This window comes from Leptonychotes weddellii, chromosome 8 (genome assembly GCF_054177405.1).
Source record: "Leptonychotes weddellii isolate Sample4059 chromosome 8, ASM5417740v2, whole genome shotgun sequence".
Classification (NCBI taxonomy): domain Eukaryota; kingdom Metazoa; phylum Chordata; class Mammalia; order Carnivora; family Phocidae; genus Leptonychotes; species Leptonychotes weddellii.
In genome coordinates, this window is record NC_138376.1 from 95,747,108 (window position 1) to 95,764,815 (window position 17,708).

The 17,708-nt window shown below is 41.8% G+C and overlaps 1 protein-coding gene across 7 annotated transcripts in view; it reads left to right on the forward strand.

Moving 5' to 3' along the window:
• TPD52L1 (TPD52 like 1) overlaps nucleotides 1-17,708 on the forward strand; it is a 93,623-nt gene that overhangs the window by 68,158 nt on the left and 7,757 nt on the right. For 4 of the 7 annotated variants that reach the window (XM_081828928.1, XM_081828925.1, XM_081828927.1 and 1 more), the window contains 3 exons: nucleotides 1,464-1,612; nucleotides 11,871-11,972; nucleotides 16,703-16,741. In XM_081828928.1, the coding sequence (XP_081685054.1) occupies nucleotides 1,464-1,612; nucleotides 11,871-11,972; nucleotides 16,703-16,741 (290 nt within the window). The remainder of the gene's footprint in view (nucleotides 1-1,463; nucleotides 1,613-11,870; nucleotides 11,973-16,702; nucleotides 16,742-17,708) is intronic. The other 3 variants (XM_081828926.1, XM_081828930.1, XM_081828932.1) reach the window with 1 other exon arrangement.

The following is a 17,708-nucleotide window of genomic DNA, read 5'->3' on the forward strand; positions in this document are numbered from 1 at the left end:
GAGAGGGAGGAGGGTCAGAGGGAGAAGCAGACTCCCTGCCGAGCAGGGAGCCCGATGCGGGACTCGATCCAGGGACTCCAGGATCATGACCTGAGCCGAAGGCAGTCGCCCAACCAACTGAGCCACCCAGGCGCCCCTGTATGTATCTTTTTGAGTTAATGTTTTCATTTTCTTTGAATGAATACCCAGAAGGAAAATTACTGGGTGGTATGGTGGTTCTATTTTTTTGAGGGATCTCCATACTGTTTTACATAGTGAGCAAGAGCAATTTTATGAGATTTGCTTTTCTGCTAACACAGGGGAAAGAGGAAATATGTCCATACATAACCTTGTACATGAGTGTTCATAGCAGCTTTATTTGCATTGGCTGAACCCAAATGTCCTTCACCAGGTGAATAGGTAACACACTGTCCATACAATGAAATACCAGTCTTCAATAAAACGGGAAGAACCCCTGATAATGCAGCAACATGGATAAATCTCAAAGATCTCAAATAATTAGACTGAGTGAACAAAGCCACACAAAAATGAGCTGTGGAGTGAAAGAAAGATCAGCGGCTACCTGGAGGAGGGGAGAGAAGAAAGAGGGACGACTTACAAAGAGGACCTAGAAAACTTTTGGAGGTGATGGATGTGTTCACTGTTTTGATTGCAGTGATGACTTCACAAGAGTAACACACATGTCAAAACTTACAGACTATACACTATAAATGTGGGCGGTTTATTGTACATCAGTTACTTGTCAATACACTGTTAAAAAGAAAAAGCAACACAAATCACGTCCTTGTATACATGCTGTCCTCCCTTGTTCCTCCCTTCCTGATGCATTAGCTTGGCAAAAACCACAGTGTCTGCTCAGTCTGTGCCTGCAGCAATGCAGTGATGTGTGATGGGCAAAAGATAAACACACGGTACCGACCAGTGACACTTGAAGTTGCTTATAGGAGAAAGGCATACAGTACAAAGCCAACTTTTTGTTCAAAAATTATATCTATGTACAGTATTAAAAAAAACATTTGGGGGAAGCACCTGGGTGGCTCAGTCAGTTAAGCATCCAACTCTTGATCTCGGCTCAGGTCTCGATCTCAGGGTTGTGAGTTCAAGCCCTGAGTTTTTGTTTTTGTTTTTGTTTTTTAAAACATTTGGAAGATTAGAAGCCAAAAAATCAAGTGGCAGCTATTTCCTAGTGGGTTATAGGTTTATCATTCTTGTTTATATTTTGCTGTTTGAGTGAATTTTTTATAAGGAGCAGTGATTACTTTTATAATCATTAAAACTAAAATAATCTGTTTCTATTTTAAAATACCAGACCGTCATGCCCGTGGGCTGCGTTTGCTATAGGTAAGCGAGGGCCTGGTAATAGGACAGTGTGCAGAGGGTTGCTTTGGAGCACCAAGCGCTTTGCAGGTGTGTGTTTCAGCTGCCCTCACATCTTTCCACACCGCCTTCCCTCCCATCTGTAGCTAGAAGACGAAATCACAACATTACGGCAAGTTTTATCAGCGAAAGAAAGGCATCTGGTTGAGATAAAACAGAAACTCGGCATGAACCTGATGAATGAATTAAAACAGAATTTCAGCAGAAGCTGGTACGACGTGCAGACCACAGCTGCGTAAGTATCCCAATGGAATGTTTAAAAAATCACTTACCGCTGTCTCTCACCTCTTCTGGGTTTTTATTTATTTATTTTATTTTTTTTCCTATGAGGCTGATTTGGTACTTGTGGCTAGGAAAAATATTTTCTCTAGAAATAAAATAAATATGAATAATCATTAAATACATTGCATGATGCAGACTCTAAAAAGTAGCTTCATGAAATTAAACTGTTCACCAGATGACTTTTATGGGTTTGTATTTTTTCTCTGTATTCTATATTTTTAAGCATTTGTTAAATAGATTTTTTTTTCTTTATGTTTTCTCATACAATTCTAAACGGACAGGTGCTTTTTCCTCAGAATACTTGGGATTCACTACGGATTTTCAGTTTCTATACCAAGTGGTTGGCAGGTTTAGTACAGACTTGTTGCCCATTAATTTAAAAAGAAGTGCTTGTACTTTGGGGATGTGCTTTTCATCCCTTCTACTCTAGGGAATATTTAGAGCTGGGATAAGGCCATATGAGATAATAGAAATATGTGTGTGTGTGTGTGTGTGTGTGTGTGTATATGTATTGCTCTCTATCCCTGGTTCCTGACACAGAGTCCCTAAATCTCTTGGAATTTCCAGAATAGCAGCAGTATCCTTTGTTCTAATGAGGTGACTCTCAGTGGCTCTGGGATGGGGGGGGCTGGTCACCAGAAAGACCAAGCCATGATTAGAAACTTGGACTTGCAGCGCTGTGCCTTATCCTCCAGAGAGGGGAGAGGGGGCTGGAAATGGAGTTAATGACTGGTCATACCTATACGATGATACCTCCATAAAAATCCCCAAAACATGGCATCCACAGAGCTTCTGAGTTGATGAACACAGAGAGGTGCTGGGAGAGGGGTGCACCAGAAGAGAGCATGGAAGCCCCACAGGCCTCCCCACATACCTCGCCCTGTCTGTATCCTTTGTCATATCCTTTTATAATAAGCCAGTCATCTAGTAAGGAAACATTTTCCTGAGTTCTGTAAGCCACTCTAGCAAATTAATCAAACTCGAGAAGGAGGTCATGGAAACCTCCGATTTATTGCCCATTGGTCAGAAGCACACAGGTGATAGCCTGAACTTGCCATTGGCATCTGAAGTGAGATGAGGGGGGTGCTCTTGTAGGATTGAGCCTTTCACCTGTGGGAGCTGACACTCTCTCCGGGTATGCGGTGCCTTAAAATTTAGGATACCCAGCTGGTGTCACAGAATTGCTTGGTGAGGGAAAAAGCATGCTTCTGGTGTCGGATGTGTTGTGAGTGTGGTAGTCGGCCCAAGAGCAAAGGAGACACACAGGAAAAGTGAGTTTTTCCTGCTCACACCACCAGAAATGGTTTTGGCTTCCCCATTATCTTTTTGTCTAATATTAGGCAAGATACAGAATACTTTGGGTATTCTGCAATCATACTTTTATTGGATTACTTTTTAAATACATGAAATATTCAACTATTGTGGTGCTTTCCTAATGACTTAAAATATTTTGCTTGCGAGGTGTTCTCGTATCAAAGGGAAGAAGGAACCCACATCATGATGTAATTTTTCTTTTTTTGTGAGTTGGGGGCTAGAGGCTGATGGAGAAAGTTCCTATCCCTAGCCCTAACATTAGCCCCTAGTTTTTGTCTTCGTGTTATGCATTTTCTTCCCTGGCATTATCCATTGGATGGTAAAGTTATTACATTCCTAATATTTTAGTGGAAATCAGTTTTTCTCCCGGACATAGATAGGCCTGGCAAGAGGAGTAAGTACCAGTGATGAGCAGCAGTTGCTTCTGTTTTGCTGGCGGTCAGCTTTGCATGCTGGTCACTGAGAACTAAGCCCTCAGACCTCAGCGAAGGTGCCCTTCGTATGAAGAGTTCTATCTAAAAGGAACTTGATGTCTCCCCACTCTGCTTCCCCTGGGCTCCATGTAAAGGAGAATGTTCTTTTCCCCTATCACAGCCTTGTAGTCCTATCTGCTCCTATGCTTGCGTCCCCCAAGAGCTCATCCAGACTGTGTCAGGGCACAGCCCAGAGTAGGGCAGGATGGAGCCAGGGAGCCCATCGAGTTATCTCCAGAGGCAGATTAACCTTCCCCAGCCCGATGGTGACAATTATGGAAGACGATAAGAGACCGCTGGGGGTGTTTATCAATTTAAAATAGATATTACCACACTATAGGAACAATGTCCTATAAAGGAGAGCTGGATTTTAGGTGCTTAATTAAATGAGCTTCTCCGTCAGTAGTTTTGGCTTCTGTCTTTGCACTTTGGTAGCTTAGACCACTTAGTGGTCCTGACAGAGGGAGGCAGAGCGAGCTCCAGTGTCCTGGTCCTGGGCACCTCCTGCCACACTGATCTGCACTGCCTTCTGGGGTGTAAGACCCAGGCAGGATCTTTCTGCTTGGCCTCCCTAACCACACCGCAGGAGTGGGCTAAGCAAACAGAGGGCAGGACGACTCTGGCTCTCCCGTTGCTGACGGGAGGGACGGAGCAGCCCGTATCTGGGCAGAGGGTACGTCAAGTTTGCCCTAGGTCTGAGGGGGCAGGGTGGGGAGAGATTCACAGTCGTCGGAGATGTGGAATTAGAGTGAGCAAGTTCAAGGAGGGTGGGTAGCCTCCCCCCACACGGGAGAATATATAGTCTCTGGTTTTCTCATGTTTGAAAAACAAGTTGGTTTTATAGTCAGGCAGTCTAGTTAGTATCAAGCTTTTTGTCGAATGAATAGATTTATTCCCTAGGGTTATGGAGTTGAAAGACTAGTCAGGAAAACAGAGTTTGGTTTTTGTTTGTGTGTATTTTACAAGTTATTCCGAATACCCAGTTAAACGGTAAGTATGAGGAGTGATGTGAAGGAAAATAGAGTGTTATGTATGAAGCAGGAGATTGAACCCTACCTGGGGTCTCAGGGAAGGTCTTTCAAGGCAAGAGACAGATGCTTCAGCAGGCCAGGAGGGGCAGGGGGAGCCTCCTGGGGGAGGCCCAGCCTGGTGACGGCCAGAAGGAGAGAAGCCTCCCTGTCCCCCGGGAAAGCAGTCCAGTTCATTAGCGTTGTGGAGACAGCAGGCAGAAGTGGCCGGGGCTTGCACAGGGCCTCGTGGTATCTGTTAATAGAGTTACTCTTACTTCAGAGGCACTAGAAAGCCGTTCAAAGGATCATGACAGTTCATTTACCCAACAAGTCTTTACGTGTGTCTACTATTAGTCGTTATTACCCAGGAGCTAATCTTAGCCCTCGGGATGTGGGACTCAACAAGGTGGACAAAGTCCCTAGAGTGGGGACTTAAGAGTGTTGAGGGAGAAAGGAGCATGAAACCCGTGACAAAGCCACCGTAGGAAGAGCTGTCAGGAGTACGGTGATGAGAACAGCACAGGGTGACAGGCTAGAGGAGAGAGCAGGGGTGACTGTGACAGAGTCCCAGGGAGGGAAGTCCTGTCCTAGTGCTGTCCCGGGAGGTCACTCTGAGCTGACACCCGTGTGTCAGAAGGATCCTGTCTTGTGATGATGTAGGGGAGAGCTTTGGGGCTGAGGCAAAAGTTGCTGCAAAGACCCCGAGGCCAGGAGTGGTTTTGCGGGGTAGTGAGAGGGGTGGAGGTCTGGGCCTGGGGGGCCTCCCAGACTGTGGGGAGGACTGGGGGTCTTATTCCAAGGGCTCTGGGTGCCACTGGAGGATTTGAAGCAGGAAGTGATCTGTTCCGATTCACCTTTTTAAAAAAAATCACTCTGGTTTCTTTGTGTTATACAGAATGGGGAGAGGCAGGAGCGGAGACTGGAAGATCCTTTCTGAGACTGTTGTAGTAGTCCACGTTGGTGCTGATAGTGAGGGACAGAGAGGGGACAGGATGTGGAGGCCAGGCCGGGGGGATTTCCCAAAGGTTTGGGGGTGGGACAGGAGGCAAATAGAGGGATCAAACGTGACTGTCGGATCTTTGACGGGGCAGCCAATTGAGCATTGGGACTGTGTACAGCAGTGGGTATTACATGCATCACAGCTAAGCACGTGGGCTCTGGACTCCAGTTGCTTGGATTGAAATCTAGGTCCCCAGGATCGGTGAGATGAGATCCTATTAGTACCTATCTCACAGGTAGTGAGGATTCAATGAGTTCATATTTGTAAAGCAGGCAGAATGGTATCTGATACGTTGTAGGCCTGTTTGCTCTTCTAGAAAACAAGTCTGGTGGGGGAGACCCAAGAATTCTGTTTTGGTGACAAACAGGTTTCTATGTCGAGAGGGCCACTCGGAGGAAGAGTTAGGGATGGAAATAAACATGGGGAGTCATCTGCGTATTGATGTCATTGAAAGCTACAGGACTACACGAGAGTTCTTCAGACACTGTTTAATAAATGTGGATGATCATGGACTCCTCGCTCTTTTAGGAATGTTGTGAGCCTGCCTTTGTAAGGAAGAATCAATCCTTTCTTAAGAGGGAGGCCTAAATATATCAGTAACATAATCTCAGGAGCGCACCTTTCTCCCACCCTCTTTTCTTGGCTGCCCAGGTGGGGGTGGGGAAAGGTCTTAATCATATGGTGGTGGTGGTGGGGCTTGGTTACAGAATCTTTTTTCCCCTTGAATTAATTAAATCCCTGCTGTTAGTGCCATGGTACCCATTCTAGGACAAGATCTATGCCTCATAGGATGAAAATTTTGATGTGAGGGAATGAGGAGCTGGGTAGGGTTAGGTTGGGTAGAATTAAATTTCAAAGCACTAAAAAGAATTTTAGCTGTCAGAGGATTGAAGGTAATTCCCAGAGGCAATACTTTGCATACTGATTAAGCAATCATGACCTATTTAGTTTGATTTATACTGAAAAGAAAATCTATGATATGTTAATGAAGGATCTTGGCATATTTTAGCCTGCGGTAGGATTCAAGTAGGAATAGGACTGAATGAGTAGAAATAATTGCACAGCATACTGAAATTATCCCCTTTATGGAAAGATAACCATACAGTAGCAGGTCAAAAGATCATCTGTATTTGGGGTTTGTTGTTGCTATTGTTTTTGTCATAGTTTTGTCTTGCTTTGATTTGAGAGACTTTAAGAACACACACCAAAAATTCCCACCACCTCCTTTTTTTGTTGTTGTCTTAAGGGATTTTGTTGTTGTTTGTTCTCTGCTGCTTTTTTGTGTTGTCTTTGGGCTTTAAAGAGGCACGGGGGAGGTGGGAGGCTTTGGTGTGTTAGAGGTAGGGAGGCCACAGGAGGAGAAATTGAATCTCTTCTGTAGGTAGAAGAAGTAGGAATTCAGAAATGCAGCGTTCTTGTGGGCTATTCAAACTGATAGGCTTCATTTTAATAAGTCTTGAGCCTTCGGTAACCCATGACATTTCTCCACTAATAAACCCCTCTAAGCTGTACTACAGACCAAATGGTAGGTCTGCCAAGGGGAGAAGGTTTTGGGAAGGAATTTAAACCATTCCATCCCTTTGCAACAATTAATAACTTCATCCTTATAAAGAGTAAAATGCAGCATTAAAAAATGCATGGTGGTTGAAAATTGAAGTTTCGTTTGTGATTTATTTACTCTTTGATTTTGAGCTTCTAAGACTTCCAAAGCATTATAGTCAGTAATGACAGTTACCTCTTCTTTTATGAGGAGCCCACTGTCGCACTGGTGGAGTTGGGAAGTGCCAGTGAAGATTAAAGACCTAATTTCAAAAGACACACATAGTCGATCTCTCAGACAGCTGTTTATTTTGCTTACCTTTTGCCTTTCATCTTATCACACAAAGCAGGAAGTAGGCTCTTCTTTTCCAGGTTCAAGTGATAAATCTCTTTTGGTAACATGTTTAAGGAACCTCCGGAAGAAAATAAGCCTAAATACTTCTGTGTCTTTGGTGAAATGCTGCATGGGCAACTGTTAAAATAATAAGCTTCTTAAAATCCCGTAACAAAAAAATGTATTTGTGCTATACAATATCTTCTTGTCAAAAGACTTAGAATTTTAAATTCTTTCATTTGTGTGTAAAAAAAATGCTTTAAGTCAAAACGTTTTAGAAGATATACTTTCTCCTTTTGATTACTGACACTACTTTCAAATCAGTAAGACATGACAAGGTGAATTGCATGAAAAGTCAATAGAATGCCTTTTATTCGGTTTGCAGAGAACCTTACTTCTCCCTACTGAAGATCCCCTTGTCAGTGTGCTGGCCAAACAGTTCAACTGTTCTGGCCAGTAAATGTTATCCATTCCTTAAAAAAGATGTAGCTTAGGGGCTCCTGGTGGCTCAATTGGTTAAGCGTCCAACTCTTGGTCTTGGCTCAGGCCCTGATCTCAGGGTCATGAGATCAAGCCCCACATTGGGCTCCCTGCTCAGCAGGGAGTCTGCTTGAGATTCTCTCTCCTTTTTCCTCTGCCCCCCTGCTTGTGCTCTCTCTCAAAATAAATAAATAAATCTTAAAAAAAAAAAGAAAGAAAAGAGAAAGATGTGGCATATATATATGTATACCCAATGGAATAACATTCAGCCATGACAAAGAAGGAAATCTTGCCTTTGGACAACATGGACAAATCTCAAGGGCATTATGCTAAGTGAAATAAGTCAGAGAAGGACAGATACTGCATGGTATCACTCATATATGGAATCTAAAAAAATTTTTTTAGAAAGAAGTCAAATTCTTAGAAGCAGAGAGTAGAAGGGTAGTTGCTAGGGGCAGTAGAGTAGCGGAAAAAGGGGACGGTTGGTAAATGCAAACTTCCAGTTATAAGATGAATAAAAGTCTGAGGATCAAATGTATAACAGTGACTCTAGTTGATACCGGTACTGTATAATTGAAGTTTGCAAAGGGAGTAGGACTTAAATGTTCTCACCAAAATATATATAAAAACATGCGAGGTGACGGATGTGTTAATTAAGTGGGAGGAATTCTTTCACAATGTATATGTATATCAAATCATTACGACGTACACTTTAAATATCTTACAGTTTTGTCATTCGTACCTCAGTAAAGCTGAAAAAAAAAGGCTATCCATTCCAGCCAAACGATCTCTGAAAAGTAAAGCCTGTGTTCCCATTGACTTTCAATGAAAAGTAGAAAGTTTACTTATGCCCTAAATTAAAAAACTCTCCCAATAACAAGTCTTCAGTGAGTTAATGCATATAAATATGCAGTAAGTGTGAGCTACGATTTGCTAGCACGGTTACACTTCTACCAAAAAAAAAAAAAAGGTTCAGCCCTGGACCAGATTCCAGCGGGACCCACAGGCTCCTACACAAAGCTACTGTTTGCTGGAATCACTTTGGAGACCCCCAAGACAAATTGCCCTTGCCTCGAGGGCAGGCTTCCGTGGCCCTCCTCCAGAGTCCGGAGCCGCACACTGCAAAGTCCTGACTCTCTTCTATCGCTGAAGTCTGGCAGTCAGCCGGACTCTATTTCCTTCCTCTGGCCTCCTGTGGCTCTTGCTCTGGGGTATCCAGGCCCCAGGGACACGGGGATGATGAACGAGATGCAGGCCCTGCCCTCAGGAAGTATAGGCAGGTCACAGAGGCAGACTGGAAAACCGTAATTGCAACAGAGTGAAAAATGTGTTTGGAAAGAGCTGTGCAAAGTGCATCACAGGAACACAGAGGAAAGGCACATAACACAGACTTCTGGGAGCATCTGCTCCCATCTTTCTGCCTCCCAGTGCACAAATGACAGCAAGCTGAGGGTCCCGTAACATTTTGACGTTTATTTCAGGAGAATGTAGTTGTCTCCTGTTTCATCAAGGATGTAACTCAGCAATGGTGTAACTTTATATTTAGCTTGAGAGACATCATCTAAAATGCTAAATTACCATTTCCATTTAAATTACAAGGTTGTCAGGTCAATCAGAAGGTTGGTGTTTACATTATTTTTCATTATTTCAATATTATGGAACGTAATTTTAGGAGTTTTAGGAGTATGGACTGTGTACTGAATTCCATGGCACAATAAAGGGAATAAGATGTAAATGCAATGACATCCTTCAGGATTTTCAGTGGCCTGACAGGAGGGTCTTTTTTCAACATGTGGGTGCCTTGCCTCTAGATAGGGATGTGTATGACTTCATTCAGTTTTAAGATCGAGCCCAATTAGAATGCAGTGTAAGCTTACAGGGTCTCTGCGGTACACAGCTCCAGGGGTTCCCTTGGCTTACACTGTGATGTGAGTAGTGCTTCTTAGAGCTTTTAAGTGCTCTGAGCCCCATGGCCTATTTCTCACGGGATCCCCGGTTACTTTGTTCTGGGAAACCATTTCTTCTCATATCACCCTCTCTCATTGCCCCCTTCCCCCTAAATCTCTTTCCCTCAATTACTGGTCTCTATGTAATGTATGTAGGATGGCTAGTAATCGTTTTTAAGAAATGTGGTCGTTAGTCTAGGGAGGAGAGGTGTAAAAATATGGGGAAAGAGGTACATCTTAGAAGTCTTAAGATGCAGTATTATTACTTTTCTCCACAAATACTTGCACTATAGACAGCTGACCTCACTCACCTTCAAATGTCTGTCATCTCCAAGGCAAGGAGACATTCTGCAGGAAGGCAGGCACACTCGTCCTAGCCCTGTCTCTGTCTTTAAAAGGTCACACAGTTCTCTGGGCCTCAGTCCCATCATTTGTAGTCTGAAGAAATTGGACTCTAGTGCCTTTCAGATTTAACATTATGTAATTCTCATAAATAAAGAGTAAACAGTCCTAAAAATCTCTCTTCAGCTCTCCTTTGAGCTCTCCAGATGGTTGATTTTAAACTTTAACATTTCACATAGGTATAGAGTTGCATTTTTCACGGTGAGGACTTAATGTCACCAATACTCCACTAAAGTAGTCCGATGCCCATGTATACCCACCACACATTGTTCTAGAGGAGTGCGTTTGAAACATAACGTAGCTAGCTAGCACTTATTGCTTACTAGATGTACTTCTCCCTGGCTAGCTGTTTTGAAATTAAGCCATCGAATGCAGAATGTGATATACCCACGCCTGTTCAAAAGTCACCTCATCTCAAAATTCGAAGCATTCTCAAATATATAAAGTTAAACTACAGGGAACAGCTCACAAGAAACAGTTACAAGCAAAAATTAAATATTTGCTGTAATTGCAAGAAATTCCTGTAGAAATGCAGGAGCAACACAAGAAGGAATTCTCTAACTAGTCGCCAGTCCCAGCCTCACACAAAGGTCATGGATGTTGCAGGGTCTTTCTTTACTTTTCCCTTGAGCCCCCTTTCAGGCCGTACAGACTCAGTGCCGGGTGGATGCTCAGTGAACTTTCTTCTCTCGCTTTTCCTTGTATCCTTTTCTACCCATGTGTCTGCCCCGCCTCCAGAGCCCAGTTCTGTTCTGCCGACATCCACTTGGCCAAGGCCCCAGGGATCTCTGGCCCTGATCGACAGCAAAAGGTGGCTTTCACAGTCTTACTAAGGGTGCAGGTTTTGCTCTTTTTAATTTTTCAAAGTGGGGCATTTACAAAACAACAAAACCCTTTTTTCCCCCCCCAAATATGATGGGATCGTGTGGCAGAGCAGCTGGAACAGAGGTTTTAAGGCAGGATGGGGCCTAGTATGTCCGTGGACTGGCAAGGAGGTCCTGGGGGCTGGAGCCGGGGGAGCAAGTGGGAAGAGGAGGGTGAGAGGGCCAGCTCGTGTAAGATCATCCTGAGGCCTGTTGTGTGGACTTTGACTTTTACTCCGAGTCCTCAAGGAGTCAGTCTGGTGGGAACATAGGCCAATGAACAGACAATTGCCGAATTATCTTCCTAAAACTGTTTTGGAAAAAGGTCACTATATTATCTTAAGATCATGTGCCCTTCTTATTTCCAGCCATGAATATTAGAAAAATAAGCAAAATACTAGTTTGCCCTTTTCTTGTTAATTTTACCCCTGAACGTAAAAGCTGAATCTTCATATTGAATATGCATTTTCTAGGTCCTGTGTTACCTCTGATGGCTAATTGTTTCCTTGCAAGTGTCTCTTCGTAGAGTTAAAACACACACTTCTTTAAGAATGACTGTACTCTGAGAGCACATCTGTTGCTTGTGATTACACATCTGACCTGCACGTTACGCTTGCGTATGAGTATTTTTCCTGAATTCAGATGTAACGTTCTGACTTTCCCACCGATGAGTGGCAGTCAACCCATCATCCCCAGACAATGAATAGAATCACGAACTTCTGTGGATCATCTTCTTCCTAAAGCTGTTTAGAAAAGGAATTTTCAAAGTAAGGAGGGAGAAGGATGGCGAATGTTCTGTGGGCGGTCATGATGTATAAACTGTGTTTCTGTTGTTCTGTTTTACTTCTAGCTACAAGAAAACACACGAAACCCTGAGTCACGCAGGGCAGAAGGCAACTGCAGCGTTCAGCAACGTTGGGACGGCCATCAGCAAGAAGTTTGGAGACATGAGGTACTGTGGGAGAGATCCATGGGGACGCTGCTAAGCCTTTGGCCTTCTGAGGGAAGGGGAGCTTTCTCTATTGGCTGGTCTTCCTAACATATTCTTTTTTAATTGGATTAACATGTTACTCGGCTGATGATGATTGGTGACTGAGATCGACTTTTATAATGAAGAGTTTTCTGCCTGCTGATTTGCTTAGTGAGCCTGGTCCCAAACATGCCCTTTCCACTAGGACATGACCTAATAAAAATGGGAGATCCGGGTCTCCTTTAATTACTGGTAACAAGGGGGGGGGGATTTCAAAAGAATGCAGCATATCCTGAATTTTATTCACTAAAATTTAAACAGTAAGTTAAATATGCATTCAGTGGAATATACTCTGATAAACTATTCTAAGTTACATTTTTGTATACATCCATCTAGGATCTTTTTCTATGCTAAAAACATACATTTTTATTCTTTTATTCCAAAAAGGTACCATGGTATATAGTCCTTGCACATTTGGGTTATTTTCAGTATTTCATTATTATATAAAGTTAGGGTGAACATAAAGATTTTGAACTGAGAACCAATTGTCCTCACTATAGGCGCCAGAAAAAACAGTGCAGTTTTTACCATTTTTATTTTTTACATTATGTTTTAGTAAGTTACCTATCTATAGAGTTGTTACTTTCATTTTTTTTTTTTTTGCTTGTTTAAATACCTTTCATAGTTTATTTTGAATTTGGTGATATATTTGGGAGACTTTATATCAATTTTATTTTTCTATCTAGAAATCAAATTCATTTTTTAAAAAGTTTTGAAGTACACATTTTAAATGTCTTCCTTTTAAAAAAACTGCATATAATTTCACTGGATTCTTAAACTATTTCTTTACTACCCTACAACTTCGATACCTAGAGGCAAATATTTATATTGTTGTGTTTAGGTTATTTTTGGCTTCATACATTTCTGGATTGTGCCCCTGCATTATCTTCACAAGTTGGCATTCATGAGGCTAGAGTTACATGTGCATGAATCTGAATTACATTGTTTTATCTTCGTATTTATTGATAATGCGATAATGAAAAGCAACTGAAATTTTTCAGAGGCTACATGTGATGAATAGGTAAACCTTCTGGATTATTAATTAACCCTGATTTTATTACATTTTATTATTACATTTTATTACAAATAAAATTTGTTGTCATGTCAATGGCATTAAAAATGTTTATCTAAACTAATTAAATAATTAAATAATTTCTCAAAACAGAAAATACACTCTTACCTGCTATATCCAAGGAAATATATTTTGCCATATTTATAAAATTTGTCCTCCACATTCTTAGTTGAAACCTTCCACTGGAACACTAGAACCACCCCATGATACTAAAGTGTTACTTCTCCAAATTTAGGAGACTTTACAAACACCGCTGAATCCTATTTAAAGTACATATTCCAGATTCCACCTCTCCGAGATCATGCCTCAGTGGGTCTTGGGCGGAGTCTAGGAATCTGCATTTGTAACAAGCTGTTAAGTGGCTCACCGTCAGGTGGTTAGGTTATGAGGAGGCCACATGTAACTTAGCTCACCTGTATCCAGGTGTTCTCATTTACGAAATGAGGATAAGAGAAGAGAGCCTGCCATTTATTAAGCACTCAATAAATGCTAGTTTTTATCCTAAGTGACCATCTCAGTTAAAAGGTGACCCCACATAATGGAAATGAGGGAGTATACATTAACAGGAGTGCACTGTGGTATTTCATAAAGGTTTTGTTCGTTTTCCTAAGTGGAAGAAAATGAAGACCCTTTCACTTACGCAGTATGTTAATATATTCACGTTCATAAACTAATTGGCTATAACATCAAGGTTGTGTTGACTTCTTTTTCTCTGTTTCAGTGTGGCTTTGTTTTAGGGTAACGAATGATCTATTTTCCAGAAGTTTCAAACTTTTCATTAATTGTTTCTCTATATAGAGGATACAATACTTTCATTATAAACTTGGCTAAAAATACTGGAAAGTATGTCACTGGAGACTCAAATATGGTCCTGTAAAATGTTGTAGAGTTTGCAAAATTCAGACCTATATTTTTCTCAAACTAAAACATCTAACATATATAACTGAGGATCAGTCCCTGCGAAAGCAACGAGTTTTACAAAAAATTTTCAGTTTTAAATTATGCTAGAACAAGTAACGTATGTGAAAGTCACATTTGAAAATTACTTACATTCTGTATAATAAAGATTTTTAAATGAGAAAGTTTTTATTTTTCGTTTAAATTGATTTGCCAATTTATAAAATGCTAAATTTAAAAATTATATCACATTTTACTTTGAACTCTTTTTTAATATAAAGTATCATTTTATCCTATATTCCTGTTATTTATACTATAAAATTCTTCTGTGCATTCTGGGAAAAAATTTTTGAACTTGTTCAAAAAGATTTCCAGCAAAGCTCAGATACCTCTCAGTTTTTTTTTTTTAATTATTACAAGTTAATACTTACAGATTTTAAAAACTTAGAACTTGGGCCTTTTAATAAGTTAATGAAAAGCATTCTGTGAGGATTTAAATTGATGTGTTTTATAAAAACAAGTCATATTTTTCAGGCCAAGATTCTCATTTTATCCTGATTGCCGTTGACTGAGTCCCCATAGCCCCATTAGGGAACTAACCCCCTCTCTTTCTCTACCTGTAAAATAACATTGTTCACAGCTACCTAACTAAAATGCTTCCTGCAAAGGTAAAACAAGGACACATTTATGAAAGTACTCTGAAGCAATGCAAGCTCTTGGAATTGTTTTTATAATAATACCGGCATCTTCTTGGAACTTCTCAGTCATTTGTTCAAACCACGTGTGAACAGGTGGAGATGAGGCTCTTTGAAGGAAGCATAGAACTTTTATTCGAGTCCAACCATCTCTCTATAGTCATGAGAACAGTAGTTAGAAGTACAACTTATAAGAGGTTGATATAGTAATTGTTAAGACACATTAAAAAGTATACTCCCAAAGAGTAATGAATGGAGTCATGTCATCTTTGCTTTGGGGCTCTTGAGAGGGGGGACAAGGGCACTGCGGTGCTGATATGCTAACTCTGGTCCTGCTCTCTCTTTTGCTTCCCCGGGCTGCAGGTCTCACTCCATTGGGTAAGCGCTGCCTCTAGGGCCCTACCGGCCCCCTTGCTGCTCCCTTCCTTCCCAGAGTCCACTGCTCCCTTCACACCATGGGTGCGCCTCAGCCAAAACATGGGGTCTCCTTTCCTGAGAGTGTTCGTGACCAGGGGTTTACAGAGTGTAGGGCTTCTGATGTGATTGAATTTATTTAAGCATCTAGTTGTCTCATTTTGGAATCATTTATACCAGTTTCACTTGCTGAGCAATCTCTTAGGAATCCCTTCCTACATTCTCAATCCTTCCCGCATTGGCAGAGGTCCTCAGTATTGAAAGAAGAAAAAAAGAAAAGCAGAAATTGAGAGTTGTATGTTTTTATGAGACGTGTAAAAAGTAAAATCGAGAAACAGAAAAGTGTTGTGTTTTTCTGAACGTCTTGTAACTGTTTCTTATGTGGATGGTTCACCTTCAACTTTCTGTACCTTCTGAAGTTGAAGAGGGGAAAGGTTTCCAGAAGCTCATATGTTTGGAAGTGTGCAACTGTCCAATTAAACCCTCCTTCAGCAGGAATCTTACGATATATTTTTTGGGGGGTGGATTTTTTTTCCTAAGAAAACTGCCTGTATTTAAAGAGATGAATAGATTGATAATGCTGATTAATTTCTTTTACTAGTTCCTTTTTTAATGTAATTTCTGGGGAAATATTTGCCTATATTTTCTAAGTGGAGTGTCTAAGTAAGACCATAAGTACTCCCTGAATTTTTTTGTCCTTTTCTTTCTGAGTTCTAGTAAAGTGCTGCCCATACTGATGACCTCAGTGGATATTGTCGGGGAAGGGTGAGGAGTTTGATCCCTTACTGTTAGCTTCTTGGGAGGAGACGCAGGGATGGTGTTGGAAAGTGTAATGGGGGAGCACTATCCCAGGAACAGAGACCCCATACATAGGGCTTCCTCCCTCATCCTAGCCTGATTTCTGAGTGGAACTCACAAAGGAGTAACAGGTGATCCATCAGAGGGAAGATGAGCCAGCTACCATAGGATCAATAGAGTGAGAAGGCTGAAACTCTTAGAATTCTCAGAAATGTTGATGTATTTGTACCAGATATCCTAGAATGGATGCAGAGGTCCCTGCTCCCATGTTGGACTGTGTGGATTGTATTTGCCTGATATGTGTTTCCTTGAATGTCTTATGTGAACCACATATATTCCTCTGGAGAGTTTCTCTACAACGGAACAACTAGCTTTCACCTGCCTTTGTACCTTCCTAGGTACAGCCCTTCCTCTCTTCCTGAAAGAAGAAAGAAGAGAAGGGAGTGGGAGTTGAACCTGGGGAGGATGTCCACGGGCTCCTGGGAGCACCTGGAGAAACCACACATTCTCCTCAGATTTCCTGGCATACCGGGAACCCACAGGACATAAAATAACACCCAACTTGGACAGTGTACTCTTCCCTTATACCCTTGAAAGCTGACCGTGGCCCACCCTACCCAACGAAAACAAACGTCATCTTGGTGGGGTGGGCAAGGAATACTTAAGACAGTTGAAATTGCTGTTTTAGAACTGTGAATAGGGAGCTTCTCATGTACTTATGTTGTGCTATCTTCTTTTTTCTTTTTTTTTTCTTTTAATCTGCTTTTGCCCTGAAGCTACTCCATTCGCCATTCCATAAGTATGCCTGCTATGAGGTAATGTGTGTAAATTACTTTATATAATATCAATGCAGAATGTGTATGTATGAAGTATTACTTTGATAGTTACTTTGCAGAGATTTTCCCCTCCTCTTAATATGAAAAGCAGTGACCTTCCTTACTCTTTCCTGACAGCCTTCAGGAGAAAAGGCGGACAGTTCTGTTGAAGTAGGGTATAATGGGCTTCGGCTTCTGACCAAACACGCTGGCTTAAGTCCAGTGTCTCCTGATTTGTGTGACCTGAGACAAGTTACTTACCTAGCTCGATGTCCATTCTCTTACCTGTTGTGTGACATAAAGTAACCTGTGTGAAGCACTTTCTTAGCGTAGGGCCTGGAGCAACCATGCCTGCAAAGGCAGAAATACGTGCCTTATTTCAGTAGAACTAAACGCAAGCCTGGGAGGAAGGTTAAATGAAGGGAATAACAGGCTGAGAGGACTGCAGTTGTAGAAAGGATATCACCAGGATTTTTTAACGTAGATGTTAAGGTGAGGTGTTTGTTAAGCAATGAAAATTACTAGCTGGATGAAAACTTCTGAGAAAGACATCCCCCACTGGGGGTTTGTGTAGCTTAGTGAGGCAGTCAGATAAAAGCACACTAATAGTAACAGGGTATTGAAGAATGAATGTCAGATTGCAGGGGGTGGGGGGTGCGTCAGGAGACGCAGATTGTAGCCCAGCTCTGGCAAGAATGAACTTTGCAGCCTTGGGAAAGTCACCTCAGTGATATCAGTTTCATCATATTTAAAATAAGAGGCTAAAACCTGGGGCGCCTGGGTGGCTCAGTTGGTTAAGCGACTGCCTTCGGCTCAGGTCATGATCCTGGAGTCCCGGGATCGAGTCCCGCATCGGGCTCCCTGCTGTCAGCAGGGAGTCTGCTTCTCCCTCTGACCCTCCCCCCTCTCATGTACTCGCTCTCTCTCATTCTCTCTCTCTCAAATAAATAAATAAAATCTTTAAAAA